Below are 17,361 nucleotides of genomic sequence, written 5' to 3'. Positions count from 1 at the left end.
AGGCATTTCATGGGTTCAAAACCCAGCCCTGCCTTCCAGGAGGTGCGTGACTCTGGGCAAGTCACCGTACCTCTCTGAGCTTCCCTCTCAGCTTCTAGAAATGGGGATGACGTGCCTGGCACATGAGAGGCCTTCGGTACAGGTCAGCCTTGGGTCTTCCTGTTATTACTCAGGTGGTTTGGGACCCAAGGACCCTCCCTCCACCCAGGGACCTTCTTGTGGTCCCCTGGGGACCAAGCCCTGCCAGGTTGACGCAGTTGTCCAGCTCAGGCTGCAGAGTGGGAGTCCTGGGTCTCCTTCCAGCCCCGGCGCGCCTACCTGGTCCTCGCCATCCCAGCCCACGACCAGCGCATCCTGGTGGCCGCGTCGAGAATGCTCGCAGGACAGGCGGAGGCTGAAACGCCGCGGCAGGGAGAGTGGCAGCGCGTGGGTGAGCTCCGCTGGGTGGGGGAACACAGGGAGGGGCAGGCACATGAGCTGAGGACATCAGCTTGAGATGGAGAGGGGGCAGGTGACTCTGAGCTGACACAGGTACCAACTCAGGGAGGGGACCATTTGGGGGCTGCATGCTGAGGTAACCTGCACAAAATTCAGAAGCTCCACCCTCACTTTGTCCCTGTCCCACTCAACATTGTCCCTCGATGTCCCCGTGAGAGCCCCAAATCTCCACACCTGCGAGGCTTCGTACTTCCTCCATCAGGAGGTGGAATTTGTTCCCCTGGCCCTTGAACCTGGGCTGGCCTTGTGATTTGCTTCTGGAATTGGGTGAAGTTGACACCGCCAACCCCCAGTCCAGGACTTAAGAGCCCTACTGGCTCTCAGGGACCTCTGCCCAGCCACCACGAGAACAAACCCAGGCTGGCCTGCTAGATGGTGACGCCACACAGAACAGCACCTGGACATTTCAGGCGAGGCTGTCCTAGACCAGCTGACAGATTGCCAGCCCCCAAACAAGTTAGAAGGCCCAGCCAAGACCAGCACACCACCTACCCAGCTTGGGGCTGACCTTGATGCTTGAGTAAGACCAGAAAAGCTGCCCAGCTGACCCCTAGGCTCAGGAGCAATGATGAGTTTTGAGACATTTGTTACACAGCAACAGCTGACTGATACAGTCCCCTACATATGCCACTCTCAGGTCCCTGACACAGTTACCCAGGCCCCTTGGGATGCCCCACACCCACCTGGCCACACTTTGCTGTCTTGTGCTCTCATTCCACCTTGGGGTGTGACACTGGTGGTACCCCTGTAGCTGAGACCTCACAGCAGATAGTCTCCTTGCCCTAAATTTTCTTCCTTCATCCCCTAGGGCTGAGTCCAGCTGCCCTGACCTCCTGTACCACTTCACCCCACTTTGTGAAGCCACCAACTGGTCCCACCTTCCTAGACCCCCACCCCAGAGTAAGAGTCCACTCAAGACCCCATTGCAGATACCCTGGTGCCCTCTGAGCCCCCTAGAAGGGGTGCTGCCAGTCCCTGTACAGACCCTGGGAAGCTGTGCCCAGAGACAGTGGCACTAACTGGTTTTCAAGGTGTCATCCTGTCATCAGCCCAGGGAACGCTGACCACGTTTATGTGCCCCCCCCCACACCTCCTGATCTGCCACCTCCTTCACTCTGTAACCACACGGCAGGGTCCACGAGCTGCTCAGCCCACCCCTGGGCCCCCCCAGTGTGCACACACACACACACACACCCTTGGCAAGCTAAGGCTCATCGCATTTCCTCTGCCTTGTAGGGCACATGGGTGGCAATTGTGACCCTGGGGAATTCCACTGGGCTACCCAGTAAGCCGTTTTCTGTGCCTCCCATTTGGCAGGCCAGCAGGTCAGGCTTTGCTCTGTGTAAGGGGCCTCCTCCAACACAAAGTGACAGTCTGAGCGTCTGCACGGCCCCTTCTTGGGAGGCTGTTTCCTGGAGAACCTCAAAGGTCACAGGTGCCACTGTGGGAGGCCCCGTGGGACAGCACTCACCTCCACTGCCAGCCTTTAGTCCGTCAGCCTCAGCTCCGAAATTCCACTGAGGATGCTCGGGGTTGCCACCCCTTCCACACGCTAGCCCTGCCCTCCGGTCTTATCACACTCAGGTAAAACCCAAACACCTCGTCAGGGGCTGAGAACCTGTGTGACCTGGATCCCTCGACCTCTCCTGGCTTGTTTCCCCACTTCTCTTCCCTTGTGTCCTCTCCAGCCCCACTGGCCTCACTGCTGTTGCTCCAGCCATGAAGCTAATTCCTTCCACAGCCAGCTCCTTCCTGTCATGAATGTCACCTCCTGAGATAGGCCTTCCCAGACCACCCCACCTGGGGGAGCCCCATGCCCCCAAACCAGACCCCATTTGTTTTCACAGCCCTTCTCGTTTGTGGAAACACCCTGACATTCTTGCTCAGTGCGTGTCTCTGCTCACTGCCTGCCTCCCTGAGGGTGGTGACCTGGACCATCTTAATTCCTGATAGATTCTTAGTGTCTGGAACAGCTCCTGGGACAAGCAGATGCTCAGTGATGGTACTGATGGGCAGGTGAACAGGCCACCCCCGCTAGCACCCCTGGGACACTCACCCTGCAGGCCGAGAGTCCTGGTGGGCTTGAGGCAGGGCCCAGAGAGGCTCCCATTGAGGGCCACCTCCTGGCTGTCCCACAGCACCACGTGGTACAGGACGCAGGTGCCACGGGCTCGCTCGTATGAGGTCTGCAGGACCAGCTCCCCAGGGAGAGTGCTGAGCTGGAAGAGGAAGATGGAGCTGGGTTACCGGGAGCCTAGGCCACGTCCCCGCTTAGTGTAAGAAAGGCGAGACGCGTTCAGGAGAGAAAACACAAGGGACGTCTATGGAGCTTAATGGTTTGCGAGGCTGGGCAGATAACGTGATGGGGGAGTGTGTGGGAGTGGAAGGGGTGTGACAAACAGGAGACTGACGCCCCCTGTAAAGAGGACAGCTACCTCTCGGCTCCACTTCTGAGCTGTGTGGCCTTAGGCCAGTTTCCTAACCTCTCTGAGCCCCGGTTTCCTTGTCTATAAAATGGGGTAAGAATAACAGTGTCAATGGCGAGATAATGGGAGTGGTGTGCTCAGCTGAGGGGTAGACCCCTGGAGGGTGCCATGTGGGCGCCACTGCCATTGGTAGTAGGAGTTCGTAAACCTTTAAGTGAGCAGGTAGTACATTCCTGCCCCAGTGCTGGGCGTCAGGGTAGAAAGGTAACCAAGACTGGTTCTGGTCCCTCAAGGTTTCCCCAGCTGGTGGGGAGAGTCACACAGACAGAAATGGTGAGACAAGATGACAGGAATAGTCAAGGGACCAAAGAACACAGAGAAAGAAGTCGGTGGACAAAGCAGGGAAGGGCATTCTAGGCACAAGGAACAGCCTGTGCAAAGGCTCAGCAAAGGGTACTCTCCCTGCCGGTGGGTGCCACAGGTGGAGGGTGGCTCAAGGGCACTGTAGGGGGATTCTTGTGGGGAGGAGAAGAGGAGTTCACTCTTAAAAGTTTCTAAAAACCCATCGCTACTGCCCCCACCTTGGTCCAAGACACCGTCATTCTTGCCCTGCTTGCTGGCTTCCTCACTGGTGTCTCTGCTGCCCTCTGTAGGCCCCTCTCCACAGAGCAGCCAGAGGAATCTGAAAGCATCTCTTGGTTCAAGTCCTCAAAAGGCCTCCAATTTCAGAGAGAATAAACTCCAAACTAGCCTCTGTGGCCTGACACGCCCTGCATGACTGGACTCCCACCACGGCCTACTGCTTCCCCCCACCCACTCTGCTCTAGCCCAGTGGCCATTCCTCAAACAGGCCAAATTCATCCCTGCCCCAGGCCCTTTGCACATCTTGGTCTCTCTGCCTGGAATGCCCTTTCACCAGATTTTCAAATGGCTGATACTTGCTTGTGATCTGGGGCTAGCTCAAATGTCACCTCCTCAGTGGGGCCTTCCCTGGACATGTAAATAACTCCGTGTAATTCCCACTCATATCACTCCATTGTGGTTGTTTTGTTTTTTTTTTTAAATAGTATGTTTTGCCATCTGGTATATTTTTTATTTGACTTTTTCCCCAATCTTCCCAAGACTGTACACTTGATGAGAGAAAGGACTCATCAATCCTGTTCTAGGCAACATTCCCAGCTTCTGGAACAGTGCCTGGCCTGAACAAATAGCAAAAGGAAGGAAGGACAGATGGACATTGAAATCAGCTGAGAATCCATTCCAGTAAATTTTGCCTACTTCACAGCCCGTGCTGCACTAGGTCCTCCCAGGAACCGGGACAATTCCTCTCTCCTTAAAGGGCCACCCCAGGAGCCCTCCAGCCCGCCCTGGCCTCCTCCACGCACCTGGGGGAAGGTCTGTTCCAGCTTGATGATGTTGGCGAGACGGTTCTTAGCAGCCACCAGCCTGGTGCTGACGTGGAAGTGTCGCTTCTCCACCACCAAGACAAACGTGCTCTCGGCTCCACCCTCAGAGTATCGTAGCTGGGTCAGAAGAAAAGCCAGTCAGATCTCCTCATCCAGGTCTCTGGTGGGACATTCAGGAGGATGCTGGCTCTGCCTGCCCAAGCCCACAGCTCCCTGGGCAGGATGAACTCTGATGACACGAGGGTCCAGAACCTCAGTTCAGATCACCAGGTGTGGCCATGACAAAAATCTCCCCCTGCCCTTCATGCTTAATGCTGACTTGAACGTAGCTACCTGTCTGGGGCCAGCAGGCAAGAATTCTAGTTGTATTACCACTACAGACAGCAGGGGGCAGCCTAGCACAGGGGACAATGCAAAGGCATTGCATCAAACAGAACAGGGCTCCAATTCCAGCTCCGCCGGGTGTGGGCTGAATGAACCCTGGCTAGTTCCTCAACCACCTGAGCCTCCACTTTCTAGCCTCATAAACTGGGATAATGATACCTACTTTATTAATAGGTTGGTATGAAACCATATGAAATAATGTGCTAACTTCCAGGCTGGCTGAAGAGCAGCATCACTCTGGACACTTGCTAAAAATACAGATGCTGGGCCTCCCCCTAAGCCCTGGAAAAACAGAACCTCTGGGAACAGGGTCAAGTATTACTAAGAGCTCCCCAGAAGCATCACTCTCCAAAGGAGCCCCCTGTCAAAGCTGCTCAGCCCGAATCTCATCTTTCACAAACCATCTGACAGATTTAAATGGAGGATTTTCACAAAACAGCTGCGTGGATCCTGCAAAACTGTCAATGAAGGAAATCTTCCTGAAGGTGATTAATGATAATGAAATGTTCGGCGGGGGGTGGATATCAGTATCTGCGACTTACTCTGAAGTGCATCAAAAATTAAGGATAGAGAGCGAGGTGAGAAAGCAACTAGAGGGAAATACGAATGAGAAAATCTAGGTGATGGGTATGGGGGGGTTCACTACAAAATTAATTTTGCAGCACCTGAAAAGTTTAATACAAGGTTGGAGAGGGAAAAAAAAGAAGGTAGGCAGTGGGAGGAGAATTTCTAGAATAGGGGCCAGTCTTTGGGTCAAATTTGGCCCCTGCCTGATTTTGTAAAGAAGAGTTTTACTGGAACACAGCCACGCCCATTGGCACATTGCTGCTTTCTATTACAACACAGAGATGAGTAGTTCGCAACAGAGACAGTATTGGGGGTAAAGGCTAAAATATTTACTCTCTGGCCCATGACAGGAACCTCTGTTCTAGATTAAGAAAGTAAAGAGACATGGCATCTAAATACGCTGGGTGATCTTGGACTGCATCCTGGATTTAAAACAAACAAAACAAATCTTAGCAATGATCTCCTAGGGCAGTCTACCCAGGCAATATAAATAAGAGCAAAAATAAACAAATGGGACCTAATTAAACTTATAAGCTTTTGCACAGCAAAGGAAACCATAAGCAAAATAAAACGACAACCTATGGAATGGGGGAAAGTATTTGCAAATGATGCAACTGACAAAAGCTTAATTTCCAGAATATGTAAACAGCTTTATACAGCTTAATAACAAAAAACCAAACAACCCAATCCAAAAATGGGCAGAAGACCTCATCAAGCAATTCTCCAATGAAGACATACAAATGGCCAAGAGGCACATGAAAAAAATGCTCAATATTGCTAATTATCAGAGAAATGCAAATCAAAATTACAATAAGGTATCACCTCACACCAGTCAGAATGGCCATCATTCAAAAGCCCATGAATGATAAATGCTAGAGAGGGTGTGGAGAAAAGGGAACCCTCCTACACTGTTGGTGGGAATGTAGTTTAGTGCAACCATTATGGAAAAAAGTACGGAGATTCCTCAAAAAACTAAAAATAGACCTATCAGCAATCCCACTTCTGGGTATATAGCCAGAGGGAACCCTAATTCAGAAAGATACATGCACCCCAATGTTCACAGCAGCACTATATACAACAGCCAACACATGGAAGCAACCTAAATGTCCATCAACAGATGACTGGGTAAAGAAGCTGTGGCATATTTATACACTGGAATACTACTCAGTCATAAAAAAGAATAAAATAATGTCATTTGCAGCAACATAGATGGACCTAGAGACTGTCATTATAAGAGAAGTCAGCCAGATATAGTAAACAATTTTATGGTTACTGAGGGAAAGGGGGTGAGGGAGGGATAAATTTGGGAGTTTGAGATTTACAAATGTTACCCACTATATATAAAAACAGATTTAAAAAGTTTCTTCTGTATAGCATAGGGAACTATATATTCAATATCTTGTAATAACCTTTAACAAAAAAATATGAAAACATATGTTTAAGTATAAAATTTATATTGTGGGGATGGTTTCACAGGTGTATACTTACCTCCAAACTCTTCAAGTTGTGCATATTAAATGTGTACAGCTTTTTATGTGTTGACCATACCTCAATTAAGTGATTTTTTTAATTAAAAATATGAAAACAAATATATGTACATATATGCATGACTGGGACACTGTGCTGTACGCCAGAAACTGAAACATTGTAATTGACTACACTTCAATTGAAAAAAAAAAAGAAAGCTCGAAAGAGCATTATTGCAAAAGAAGAATTATTGCAACAACTGGGAAATTTTATTACGGACTCTGTATTAGATAACAGTATTATGTCACATGTTAAATTTCCTGAATTTTGTCAGTCTATTGTATTATACAAGAAAACACCCCTGTTATAGGAAACACTAGCTGAAGTATTTAGGAGTAATGAGGTATGACCTCTCCAGGAACATCTCAATATTAACCCACAATAATACAGAAGAAATATGTATGTGTACAAATAAACAAAAGTATACAACATATGTAAATATCAACAGGAAGATACAGCAAACTATGAACAACTGGTGATGTAAGATAAATAAATAGCAGGGATGCGTGTACTGCAGGATGACTATAATTAACTCTGCTGAATAGTATATTTGAAAGTTAAAAGAGTAGATTCTAAGAGTTACCACAAGGAAGAAAAAGATTTTTTTATATATCTCTGTGAGATGTTGGATGTTAACTAAACTTTCTGTGGTCAGTTCACAATACAGGTAAGTCAGATCAGTAAGCTGTATGCCTGAAGCCTTTACAGGGCTGTATGTCAATTATATCTCAACAAAACTAGAAAAAAAAAAAACCCCAGTTCGTAAGTTCACTGTCTTACAGGAACTTTTCTATAGGTTGGAAATTATTCAAAATAAAGACTGAGGGAAAACTAAGAGGTTCTCTGAATGATTGCACAGTGAAGTCTAGGGAGCACAGAGGTGGTGGGTGAACATTCCGGTACAGGGCCCGGCACACAGTAGGTGCTCTATAAAGAAAGCCTGGGACAGGGCAGGCAGGGCTTTTAACAAACTGGTGGCTGGTGGGATAATGAAGTGACCAGTCGGTGAGTGTAATCACTCAGTCATCTACTCACCCAGTCATTCATTCATTCATTCACTCACCATCTTTCACTGGGCACCTACTATGTGCTGGGCCCTGTGCCAGGCGCTGGGCATACCCTCCAAGATCTCCTGACTTGGGCGAGAGGGGCAGACAAAAATAAACAACAGCTGCACAGAGGGAGGGGGGACCCCAGCCTGGGTCTCACAGGCCCTCCTGCTTCCCCCTAGTACCCCTAGATGCCACACGCACAGCACAGATGCATGGATGAGGGATTCCTGTGGGTTCCAGGTGAAAACGAGATTCGCAGACAAGGGCAGGAAGACAGAGACCCTGGGCCCTGGGCAGGCAGATGGGACACCTGGGAGGTGATGCTGGCTCAGCTCAAAAGGCCCATGTCATCCGATCTGGCAGCCAGGAGCATGCCAGGCCGGGTGAGGCAGTGCCAGGTGCCAGGCACTGGGTGGGCGAGCCTCCCCTGGCTCCTGAGGGTATTGTGGGCCTGGCTGGGGGCTGCAGGGGGCTGGCCCAGGAATGTAAACCTGGGCCTGTTTGGGAAAGCTGGAGCCAGGGGTATCCGAGGGTGGCCCACAGGGGCCTGCTGCAGGCCGGCAGACAGATGTGGATGTGTTAACACTCCCTGTGGCCCCCCCACCCCCAGCCTCGGGCAGGGCATCTGGAACCAGTTAGGAGCTCAGGGGTGGCGGGACACAGTTACCTTGGCAGAGGCCGAGGCTCTGCTGGGGCAGCCGCCTAGGAGGATGGGGAGGTGATGCTGGGCCGAGAGCTGCAGCTCTTTGCTGGAAAGAAGAAAAAAGCACAAGAGGCCTGGCATGAGGGCCCCTGCCCAGGGCCGGGTCATACCAAGCCAACGTCCCCAGCAGAGGCTTGGAGATCCGGGAACACAGCAGCAGCTGGACGAAAGGTCATTCCCATGCCCTGAGGCCGGAGGGCCGTGGGGCTGAGTGGTTAAGGCTGGAGCGTGGCACCAGGTGACCTGTGTTTGAATCCCAGCTCAGCCTCTGCCTCATTCTGGCACACTGGGCAAGTGCCTCAGGTGCAGGCTCCAAGCCTCAGTTTCCCCTTCAGTACAGGGGCCAGGGAAGTACCCACCAATGGCCACCTCGGGTTTGGTCAGTGGGAACTTCAGCAGGATCTGGAGGGTGGGATTTAAACCCAGGCTCCCTCCCGGCAGCCCTGAGCACACAGCACCGCTCCCTGGATCCTTCAGGCCGGGTGCTCACAGCTCCCCACTGCTGCTAGCCCTGGGCGCTGTCCCATCCTGATGGCTCCCCTACCCCAGGGTGTCTCAGCATCAGCACGGCTGACATCCCAGGTCACGTGACTCATCGTTTTGGGCTGACCTGTGCATGTACGAAGCACCTCTGGCCCCTGCCCATTAGAAGCCAGTAGCACCCTCTGCCCAGTTGTAACAACCAGACATTTCCCCAGGCATCACCAAATGCCCCTGGGTGGGCACATTTGCCCCTAGGTGAGAACCACTAGTCTACATCTGTAACAGGTGGCTTACTCATCTTCAATGACCTGGTACGTATGCTGGAATCTGGTGACCCACCCGACTTCATCTGAATGTAAGACGCCCAATCCCTGAGCCAGGTGCCCAGTAGGTCCCCACACTCAAGGGCCATAATAGTTATGAATACGTATTTGAGGCCTGGAATGCATTTAGTTGTGAGACTAAGAACTCCACATCCATGTCCTGCCCCCAGAGACTGAAGTTATTTTCTTAGCTGTGTGACCTTGGGCAAGTCACTTGGCCTCTCTGAGCCTCCCCTTCCACATCGGTGCAGTGGGGCTGTGGGGAAGATTCAAGGAGGCGCTGTGGGTTGGGGATAGGGGTGCTCAGCTGAAGTCTCCCTCACCTGTTCCTCTTCTTTCAGGACCCCCAAAGTTTAGAGAACCCCTTACCTGAGCACCTGGTTCTGGCCACGGACATGGAGGACCAGGTTGGCTTGAGAATCACAGATCAGCTGCAGGGAGGAACTCATCTCCTCCTCTGCCCAGAGATGCCGAAACAGGAGCTGAAGAGGGAGCAGATCGGGGGGCTGTGAGGCATGGGGAGGGGCCCAAGGACCCTCACAGGCCAGGCCACGACCTGCAGCCCCAGTACATCCCCGTGCCCCGAGCCCAGCATGGCATGACAGCCCCTCAGCAGGCCTGGCCCCATCTAATAACCTCTTGGATGGTGAAGACCCGTGCACAGGGCCTGGGTCTGTCCCTCACTGCAGCCCAGGTGGCCCACTGTGGGCCCCCAACACAGACCTGCACCCCAGGCATCAGCAAAGAACCATCTCCCCGTGGGTCTCACCACCCGACCCTGAGTCCAGGAAAAGAGGATTCAGACGAAGTGGGGGAGAGGGAAGTTGGGGGCGCTCGGTTGCGGGTTATAGGAACACCAGCTCTGCATGAAGTGACCTCCTGGCCCCGGAGGCCTCCCCATGGCCGAGTGGAGTCGGGGGCAGGGGGATGGCTGGACAATCCAAAACAGGAGGTTGAGAAAGAGGTTCTAGAATGTGCTCTGTGACTCGCGGGGTAGTGGGAGGGCCCAGCCAAGCAAGGTGAGTTCGCTCCAAGTGACAGTGGCTAGGGCAAAGCCCCGCGTGTGGGGGCCACAGCTGATTCCCCTTCTCAGAGCTGGGGAGGCCGGCATCTCAGGGAAAGACCCAGAACCAAGCCAGAGTCCCTGTTTCAATGCCTACTTGCTCTGTGACCTTGGGCAGGTCACTTCAGCTGTCGTGTGTGACCCAGAGATGACGGTGGTGGTGGTTACAGTGACCATCATCAGCACCGTCACCAGAGCAGCAAAAGCTTCTAAAGCACCTGCTCTAGGCCACGCACCAGCCCAGGTGCATCAGTGGTGTTAACTCATCCCGTCCTCACAACCCCCACGTGATCAGTATAATTATGAGCCTCATTTCACAGATGAGGAGACTGAGGGCACAGAGAGGCTAAGGAATTTGCCCAAGGCCACACAGCCAGCAAGTGGCAGAGCTGGGACTGACCTCCGGAGATGGCGTCAGTAACAACTGAGCTGCTCTGCCCCTCGCTGGGGAGCAGAGCACACAGTAGGCACTCTACAAATGGAAGCTGGGCTTTGATTCTGATTAAAGAGTGAAATAGTGGGAAAGCACACAGGACCGGGAGCCAGAACACAGGGCTGCAAGAGGCCAGTCCACACCAGCCCCACAGCTGGGAATACAGAGGTTGCTCAGCAGACACTGCTCACAACTGTTATTAGTAATAAAACCTTTACAAACTGTAAAGTGATGGAGAGACACAAAGCAAGAGCAGCCACATCGGGATTGTGCACATAGTGGTCCTCTGCCCCTGGGAACAGGATGGGAGTTGACAGAATTAGGAGGGAGCCTGCCTTGCCTGAGGCTGGCCCACCCACTCCTTACCTGGCTGGTGAAGGGCAGGCCCAGCGTCTGGAGAGCATGTGCTGTGTGGCTGGCATTCACCATCAGCTCCAGGGAGCCATTCATAGGGCAGGCCACCAGGACTGCCACGTCCACGCTGACCCCAGCCTCCCCGCCTCGGAAGGTCACACAGGCCTGGACTTGCGTCTCTAGGGGCAGAGAGAGGCAAAGGCTGCTGGGGACTTGGATTCACCTCCCTTCCCTGCTTAGGGATGTACCAGAGGCTGTGGGATGGGCCCTGCCTTGAGGATATCAGTGGGATCGACCCTGGGAGAGCCTTTCACCTCTCTGAGCCCCTGTGACATCATTTGCAGCAAGGCACTCCCCTCCCAATCTCGATCTGGCCGGCTCCTTCTCTCAATGGGGTCACTGCTGAAATGACACCTCCTCCGAGTAGCCTCCCCTGACTGCCCATGCAAAGTACCTCCCAACCCTTCCTGCTCTCTCCCCAGCCAAAAGGTCAGTCCCATGAGGGCAGGGCCTTTAGTCTGTCTTGCTCCCTGCTCTGTGTCCCTAGCACTTAGCACAGCTCCAGTCACATCACAGGTGTCCAGTACTTGTTGACGGGATGAACGAATGAATGACTTCTCTCCAGGGTTAATCAAATATCACATCAATATCCAATGATACTGACCTGCAGCGAGCCTGACCCAGACTGGAGGATCTGTGCCCCTTCTCACCTTGTGTGGGACTCTCTTCCAGTCCCCTGCCCCCGAGCTGGGCCACTTCTCATCTGGGCAGGCAGGTAAAACCCTCCAGAAAAGGAGATTCCAGGTTCTGGCCCAGCCCCATCACCTGCCACCTGGGCCTGGCAGGGCGGGTGGCCCCTCCTTGCAGACACAGGCAGGCCTGGCAGCTCTGGGCCTTAATTTCCTCACCTATAAAGTGGGCACTGCCTGCTCACCTCAAAGGACATCACCAGGATTAACTGAGATAACACACGGGTGAATACCTGCGCGTGGGGCACACAGTGTGTCTCAGAAAGGGTTTGTTTCCTTTCATCATTATCCAACGTTCACCCATGTGTGCCTGCTACATATGGGCCATGAGGAGGGAGGGGACACAGGTGGAAGGGGACCCAGTCCTCTAGCTCAGGGAGGTTCCTGACTGTGGGGGACACCAAGAATGTTGACACCAGGCAAAAAAATGTCCCCTGAGGGACTGGGACAGCCCAATGTGGATGGTGGTGGGGGAGGTGGGAGGTCGCCCTGGCTGGAGGCCAGCAACACCAGGCCTCCTGGGCCCTAGGAACTGGGGCGGGGTGGAAATTATCCCTGGGGTGACTGTTCCATCACCTACCCACCATGCCCCCAACAAACCCTTCCTCAGAGTGGTCTGTGAGGTCAGCTCACACTGAGACAGTCCCCTGTCCGATCCAGGCCCCCACTCGCCCCCAAGGAAGCTAAGAGCCAGGGGTCAAAGAGTGAAGCCAGAAGAGAATGACCCAAGGTACCTGGGGGCCACTCGGGGACCTTAATCTTCACAGTCTACATGGGGGTCAGAGGGTGGCTTTGGAGCCATACTGCCTGGGTTCATCATTAGCCAGCTGGGTGGCCTGGGACAAGTGACTCAACCTCTCTAAGCTTCTATTCCTCCCCTGCAAAATGGGGATGCTATAATCAACCCTGGCCTCATATGTTCATGCATTCACTCAGCAGATGATTAACTTAACACCTACTATTACCACTCCACAAACAGACAGACAAGAGCCACCCGTGTCCTTGTGGAATGTACATTCTAGTGTGGGCCCTGGGGGAAGACAGGCAATGAGAAATAAAGATATTTAATAACTAAATCACACAGTATCTCAGAACAACAAAGCCAGGGAGAGGGATGGAGAGAGCTGGAGGAAGGTGGAGGTGCAAATAAATGGGGTGAGTGAGAGAGGCCTCACTGAGAAGATGACAGCATCTGGAAAACACCCAAAGGAGGTGAGGGAGTGAGCCAAGCAGATACATGGAGGAAGAGCATTCCAGGCAGAGGGCAGCCTGTGCAAAGGTCCTGAGGCAGAAGCCAGCCTCTGGTGCTGGAAGAATAACAAGGAGTGGAATGAGCAGGGGCCAGGAGAGAAGTCAGAGAGGTGAGGGTGCAGATCCTGAGGGCCCAGAGGCCCCATGAGGAGCTTTGACTTTCCCTTGATGTGAACAGCATGTCTGAGCAGATTCATTGAGCTCCTGCGTAGCAAAAGCTTCCCTGGTGTGTACGCAGTAAGCACTCAATCAATGCCGGTTCTTACTACTGTTATGTTCCCCTCCTCCTCCACTTTGGGTTAAACTGTTTCCCCCTAAAAAATCATGCTGAAGTCCTAACTCCCAGTACCTGTGACTGTGACCTTATTTGGAAAAAGGGTCTTTGCAGAGGTCATTGAGCCCAGATGAGGCACTGGGTGAGGATGGGCCCTAAACCAGTGACTGGTGTCCTTATAAAGAGAGAAGAGGTAGAGACACAGGGGCAGAGACTGAAGTGATGGGGCCCCAGGAGCTGGAAGAGGCAGGAAGGAGTCTCCCCTAGAAACTCTGGAGCCATCATGGCCCCAACAACACCTGATCACTGATTTCCAGCCTCCAGAACTGTGGGAGAATTAATTTCTGTTGTTTTAAGCCACCTAGCTTACGGGGTGCTGCTTCGGCAGCCCTGGGAAATGAATGTACCCTTGGGAATCAGGCTCCCAGGGCAAAGGCGTCCCTGGTTAGTCCTGGAGCTCAGGGTCCCACTGGGCTGGTGAGGGGTGGGTCTCAGGGCCCCTGGGTCCAGACCTGAGGCTGGCGGGCAGGTCCCGGCCTGGGAGAAGCCGGCTCCTTACCACGCATCTGCAGCTCAGCGTCGAGATGGGCCTCGCCCGGGAACCCCGCCTGCAACAGGACCAGGCTGTTGTGATCGCTCTGGCCAGAGAGCTGCAGGTGCCCACTGTGGTGACGGCAGCTCACGGAGTAGTTCAGCGATGCAGGCCCCACTGAGACGCGTCCGGAATTCTCAAAGCCAGAGCCACTGTCATGAATGTCCATGAAGAGCTGGAATGAAACCCGGGAGACACTGGATCGCCCCTCACAGAGAAAGCCAGCCCGGCCAGCTAGCCCCGGCTCCCGCAAACCCTAGGGTTTTCCCACGCCGCTTGGATGGGGAGAACCAGGACCCCCTCAAGGGAGCAGGTTAGAAATAACTGTTGCCCCCAGGACTAACTACACATGTGCTGTTCTACTGGAGGGAGGATGCTGGCTGAGGAGTGGCTGCTCCTGGGTGCGGGGTTCCCATCTGGGGTGATGAAAAAGTTCTGAATTAGAGAGTGGATACACAAATTTATGAATGTACTAAATGCCCCTAAATTGTACACTTTTGTCCAAATGGTAAACAGCATATGTATTTTACAATGAAAAAAAGTTAGGTGATCGGAGAGGCTTTTGTTCTAACGAGGTGACTCTGGGTGGGCTCCCGGGTGGGGGCTGATCACCAGAAAGACCAAACCATGATTAGAAGCTTAGGCAGAATTAGAGCTCCGGTAGACGGTGTCAGAACTGAACTGAGTTGGAGAACACCCAATTGGTGTCTGAAAGTTGGCTGATGTAGGGACACACCCCAGGCCCTGGTCAAGAAGTGTTCCGTGTGAGAAGCAGGGACAGATCAGGGTTTTTTCTTTATGGAGGCTTGGGGCGTGGGTGACACTGGAGGGGGGCCTGTCCAGGGGAGGTCTGAGAAAGGCAGAGGGCACGGAAGGGAAGGACATCCCACCCCAGGGAAGGGGGGCATGAGGAATGGGAGGGGCAGCACGCATGGCTGGAGGGGAGACGTGGGAGGTGGGCTCAGAGCAGGGATGGGGCCAAGTCTGTGCAGGAGGTTCTCGGCTGCTGGGCTGGACTCTTGAGTGAGGGGCTCAAGTGGACCTGGGGGTTGCTGGGTGAAGATGAGACCAGAGGGGCACAAGGTGGAAGCGAGAGAGCTAGCCAGTGGGCTAGGACCCAGTGTGACCCGAGGAGGTAAGAAGGGGCCGGGTTCTGGGTGCCCTTGGGAGGCAGCACTGTCTGTCAGCATTTGCTGCAGGAGGGATACTGTTTGTGGGCAAAAAAAAGTATGACTTCAGCGGTTTGACTACATGGCTGGAAGGACGGACGAGGCGCCGTTTGCCGAGTTGGGGAAACGGAGCAGGGCAGGCTTGGAGGGGTCAGACTGTCTGGTTTTGGAACAGCCAAGTTGGAGCTTCCCACCAGGTGCCCAAGTGGAGATACAACAGGCAGGTGGGTCTACTTACGGGTCTGGGGTTCAGGGGAGGGAGACATGAGGGAGATGGTGATGCAGAGATGGCACGGATAAGAGAGACTGGAGAAGCCCGTGACTGGAATGGAGTGTGCGTGGATAAAGGGAAAAGGGGCTGAGGACAAGCACTGGGGCCACTGGGAGTGAGGAGGGGGAGGCTCTGGAGAAGGTCTAACAGTCCCAAGGGGCGTGGCTGGGTGTGGGAAATGAGTGCAATCATCCCCAATTCCCAGATGAGGAGACTGAGGCTCAGAGGGAGGATGAACCTCGTTCTACCATCCCCTTGTCTCTGTGAACTTCCAAAAAGGTTTGTTGAGTGAATGAATGAACACTTGCATGGATTTCTGTCATCACTGCCACCCGCCAAGGCTGACCTGCAGGCCCAGCTTGTCCTCCACCCACAGCGCCCGCAGCGTGGGGATGTTGTGCTGGAGCACGCAGTCCAGGGAGATGTGCTCTGGCCGCCGAGTGAAAGGCAGCTCCTCGGACACCTGCCAGGGTGGATGACCGTGGGACCTGGGCCATTGGCTGGGCCGTCCCCACAGTCCCCAGCCCCCACCCGAGCCCTGCACCTGTGTGCCGTCCACTCTGACCCGCAGGGTGTGTCTGTGGCTGGGCCCGAGCCGCCCGGTGGTCAGGTCCAGCAGGCCCCGGGCTGGGAGGCCCAAGGGGCCAGGTTGGGGCAGGTTGTGCGTGAGCAGCACGTTCACCTCTTGCTGGGTCCGCAGTGGAGCAAGAGAGACTCACATACAGGGGAAGTGGCCAGATTGTCACAGAGAGGAAAGCAAACCACTCACAGACACGACATCAAGCCTCTTTCTCCCCCTCCCCATTGGCCATCACACTGTGGAAAGACAGCTGGGTGGATCTTCAGGAAATACGGTGTATGCATTTGGGGCATCTGATACAAAGTAAGTGGCGTGGATGAAATTCACCGGGGAGGTGCCCAGGGGAGGAACCTCACTGAGAAAGACTCCATGAGGTATAGGGAGGCACCCACAGAACGTCCGAGAGAGAGATGCCTTCCAGGGTGGGACGCAGTGGACGGAGAAAACCATCAGCAGCCCACAGGAAAACTCGAGATGCTCGGAATGACGCTCAGAATGACTCAGGATGGAGCTGCTTCTCAGGTGGGCAACTCAGCGTCACACGCCCGGGGTGAGAAGCAGCAGGGACTCTGAGGTTAAGTAACGGTTAGAGAATCTCCCAGGGAGCTTTGGGGAGGCAGCTAGTTCAAGTAAAATTGAGTAAGTGGAGGTGAATCCACACAACACCCTCCGATTCAGCAACTCCCCTCCACGTATACGCTCACTAGGAGTCAGGTCCTAGAGTGTGAGGCAGCACTGTTTGTAATAGGCCAAAACTTAACACACACATGCAGAAGAACTGAAAGCGGGGTCTGGAAGAGTTATCTGCACATCCATGTTCATAGCAGCATCATTCACAACAGCCAAAGGTGGAAGCAACCCAAGTACCCAAGTGTCCGTTCACAGATAAATGGATCAACAAAATGTGGTTCATCCCTATGATGTGATAATATTCAGTCTTAAAAAGGAAGGGAATTCTGACCCCTGCTATAACACAGGTGAAGCTGGAGGACATGATGCTAAGGAAATGAAGCCAGTCACAAAAAGCCAAGCACTGTATGATTACACTTCAGTGAGGTTCCTAGAGCAGTCAAAGTTATAGAGACAGAAAGTAGAGCAGTGGTTGCCAAGAACTGGCGGGAGAGGGAAACAGGGAGTTATTGTCCGATGGGGACAGAGTCTCAGTTTTGTGAGATGAAAAGAGCTCTGGAGATGGGTGATGGTGATGGCTGCACAACAATGAATATACTTAGTGCCACTAAACTGTGTACTTAAAA

General features: G+C 53.3%; 1 protein-coding gene across 1 annotated transcript in view; it reads right to left on the bottom strand.

Annotated features, from left to right (window-relative positions):
* Window positions 1-17,361, bottom strand: part of LOC102543375 (uncharacterized) — a 124,567-nt gene that overhangs the window by 21,409 nt on the left and 85,797 nt on the right. The window contains 7 exon segments of the mRNA XM_072942128.1: window positions 319-440; window positions 2,555-2,717; window positions 4,310-4,447; window positions 8,528-8,609; window positions 9,739-9,851; window positions 11,232-11,398; window positions 14,053-14,260. Coding sequence (XP_072798229.1) covers window positions 319-440; window positions 2,555-2,717; window positions 4,310-4,447; window positions 8,528-8,609; window positions 9,739-9,851; window positions 11,232-11,398; window positions 14,053-14,260 — 993 coding nt within the window.

This window comes from Vicugna pacos, chromosome 18 (assembly GCF_048564905.1).
Source record: "Vicugna pacos chromosome 18, VicPac4, whole genome shotgun sequence".
In the NCBI taxonomy this organism is placed as follows: domain Eukaryota; kingdom Metazoa; phylum Chordata; class Mammalia; order Artiodactyla; family Camelidae; genus Vicugna; species Vicugna pacos.
This window is presented reverse-complemented; position numbering and strand designations above follow the sequence as displayed.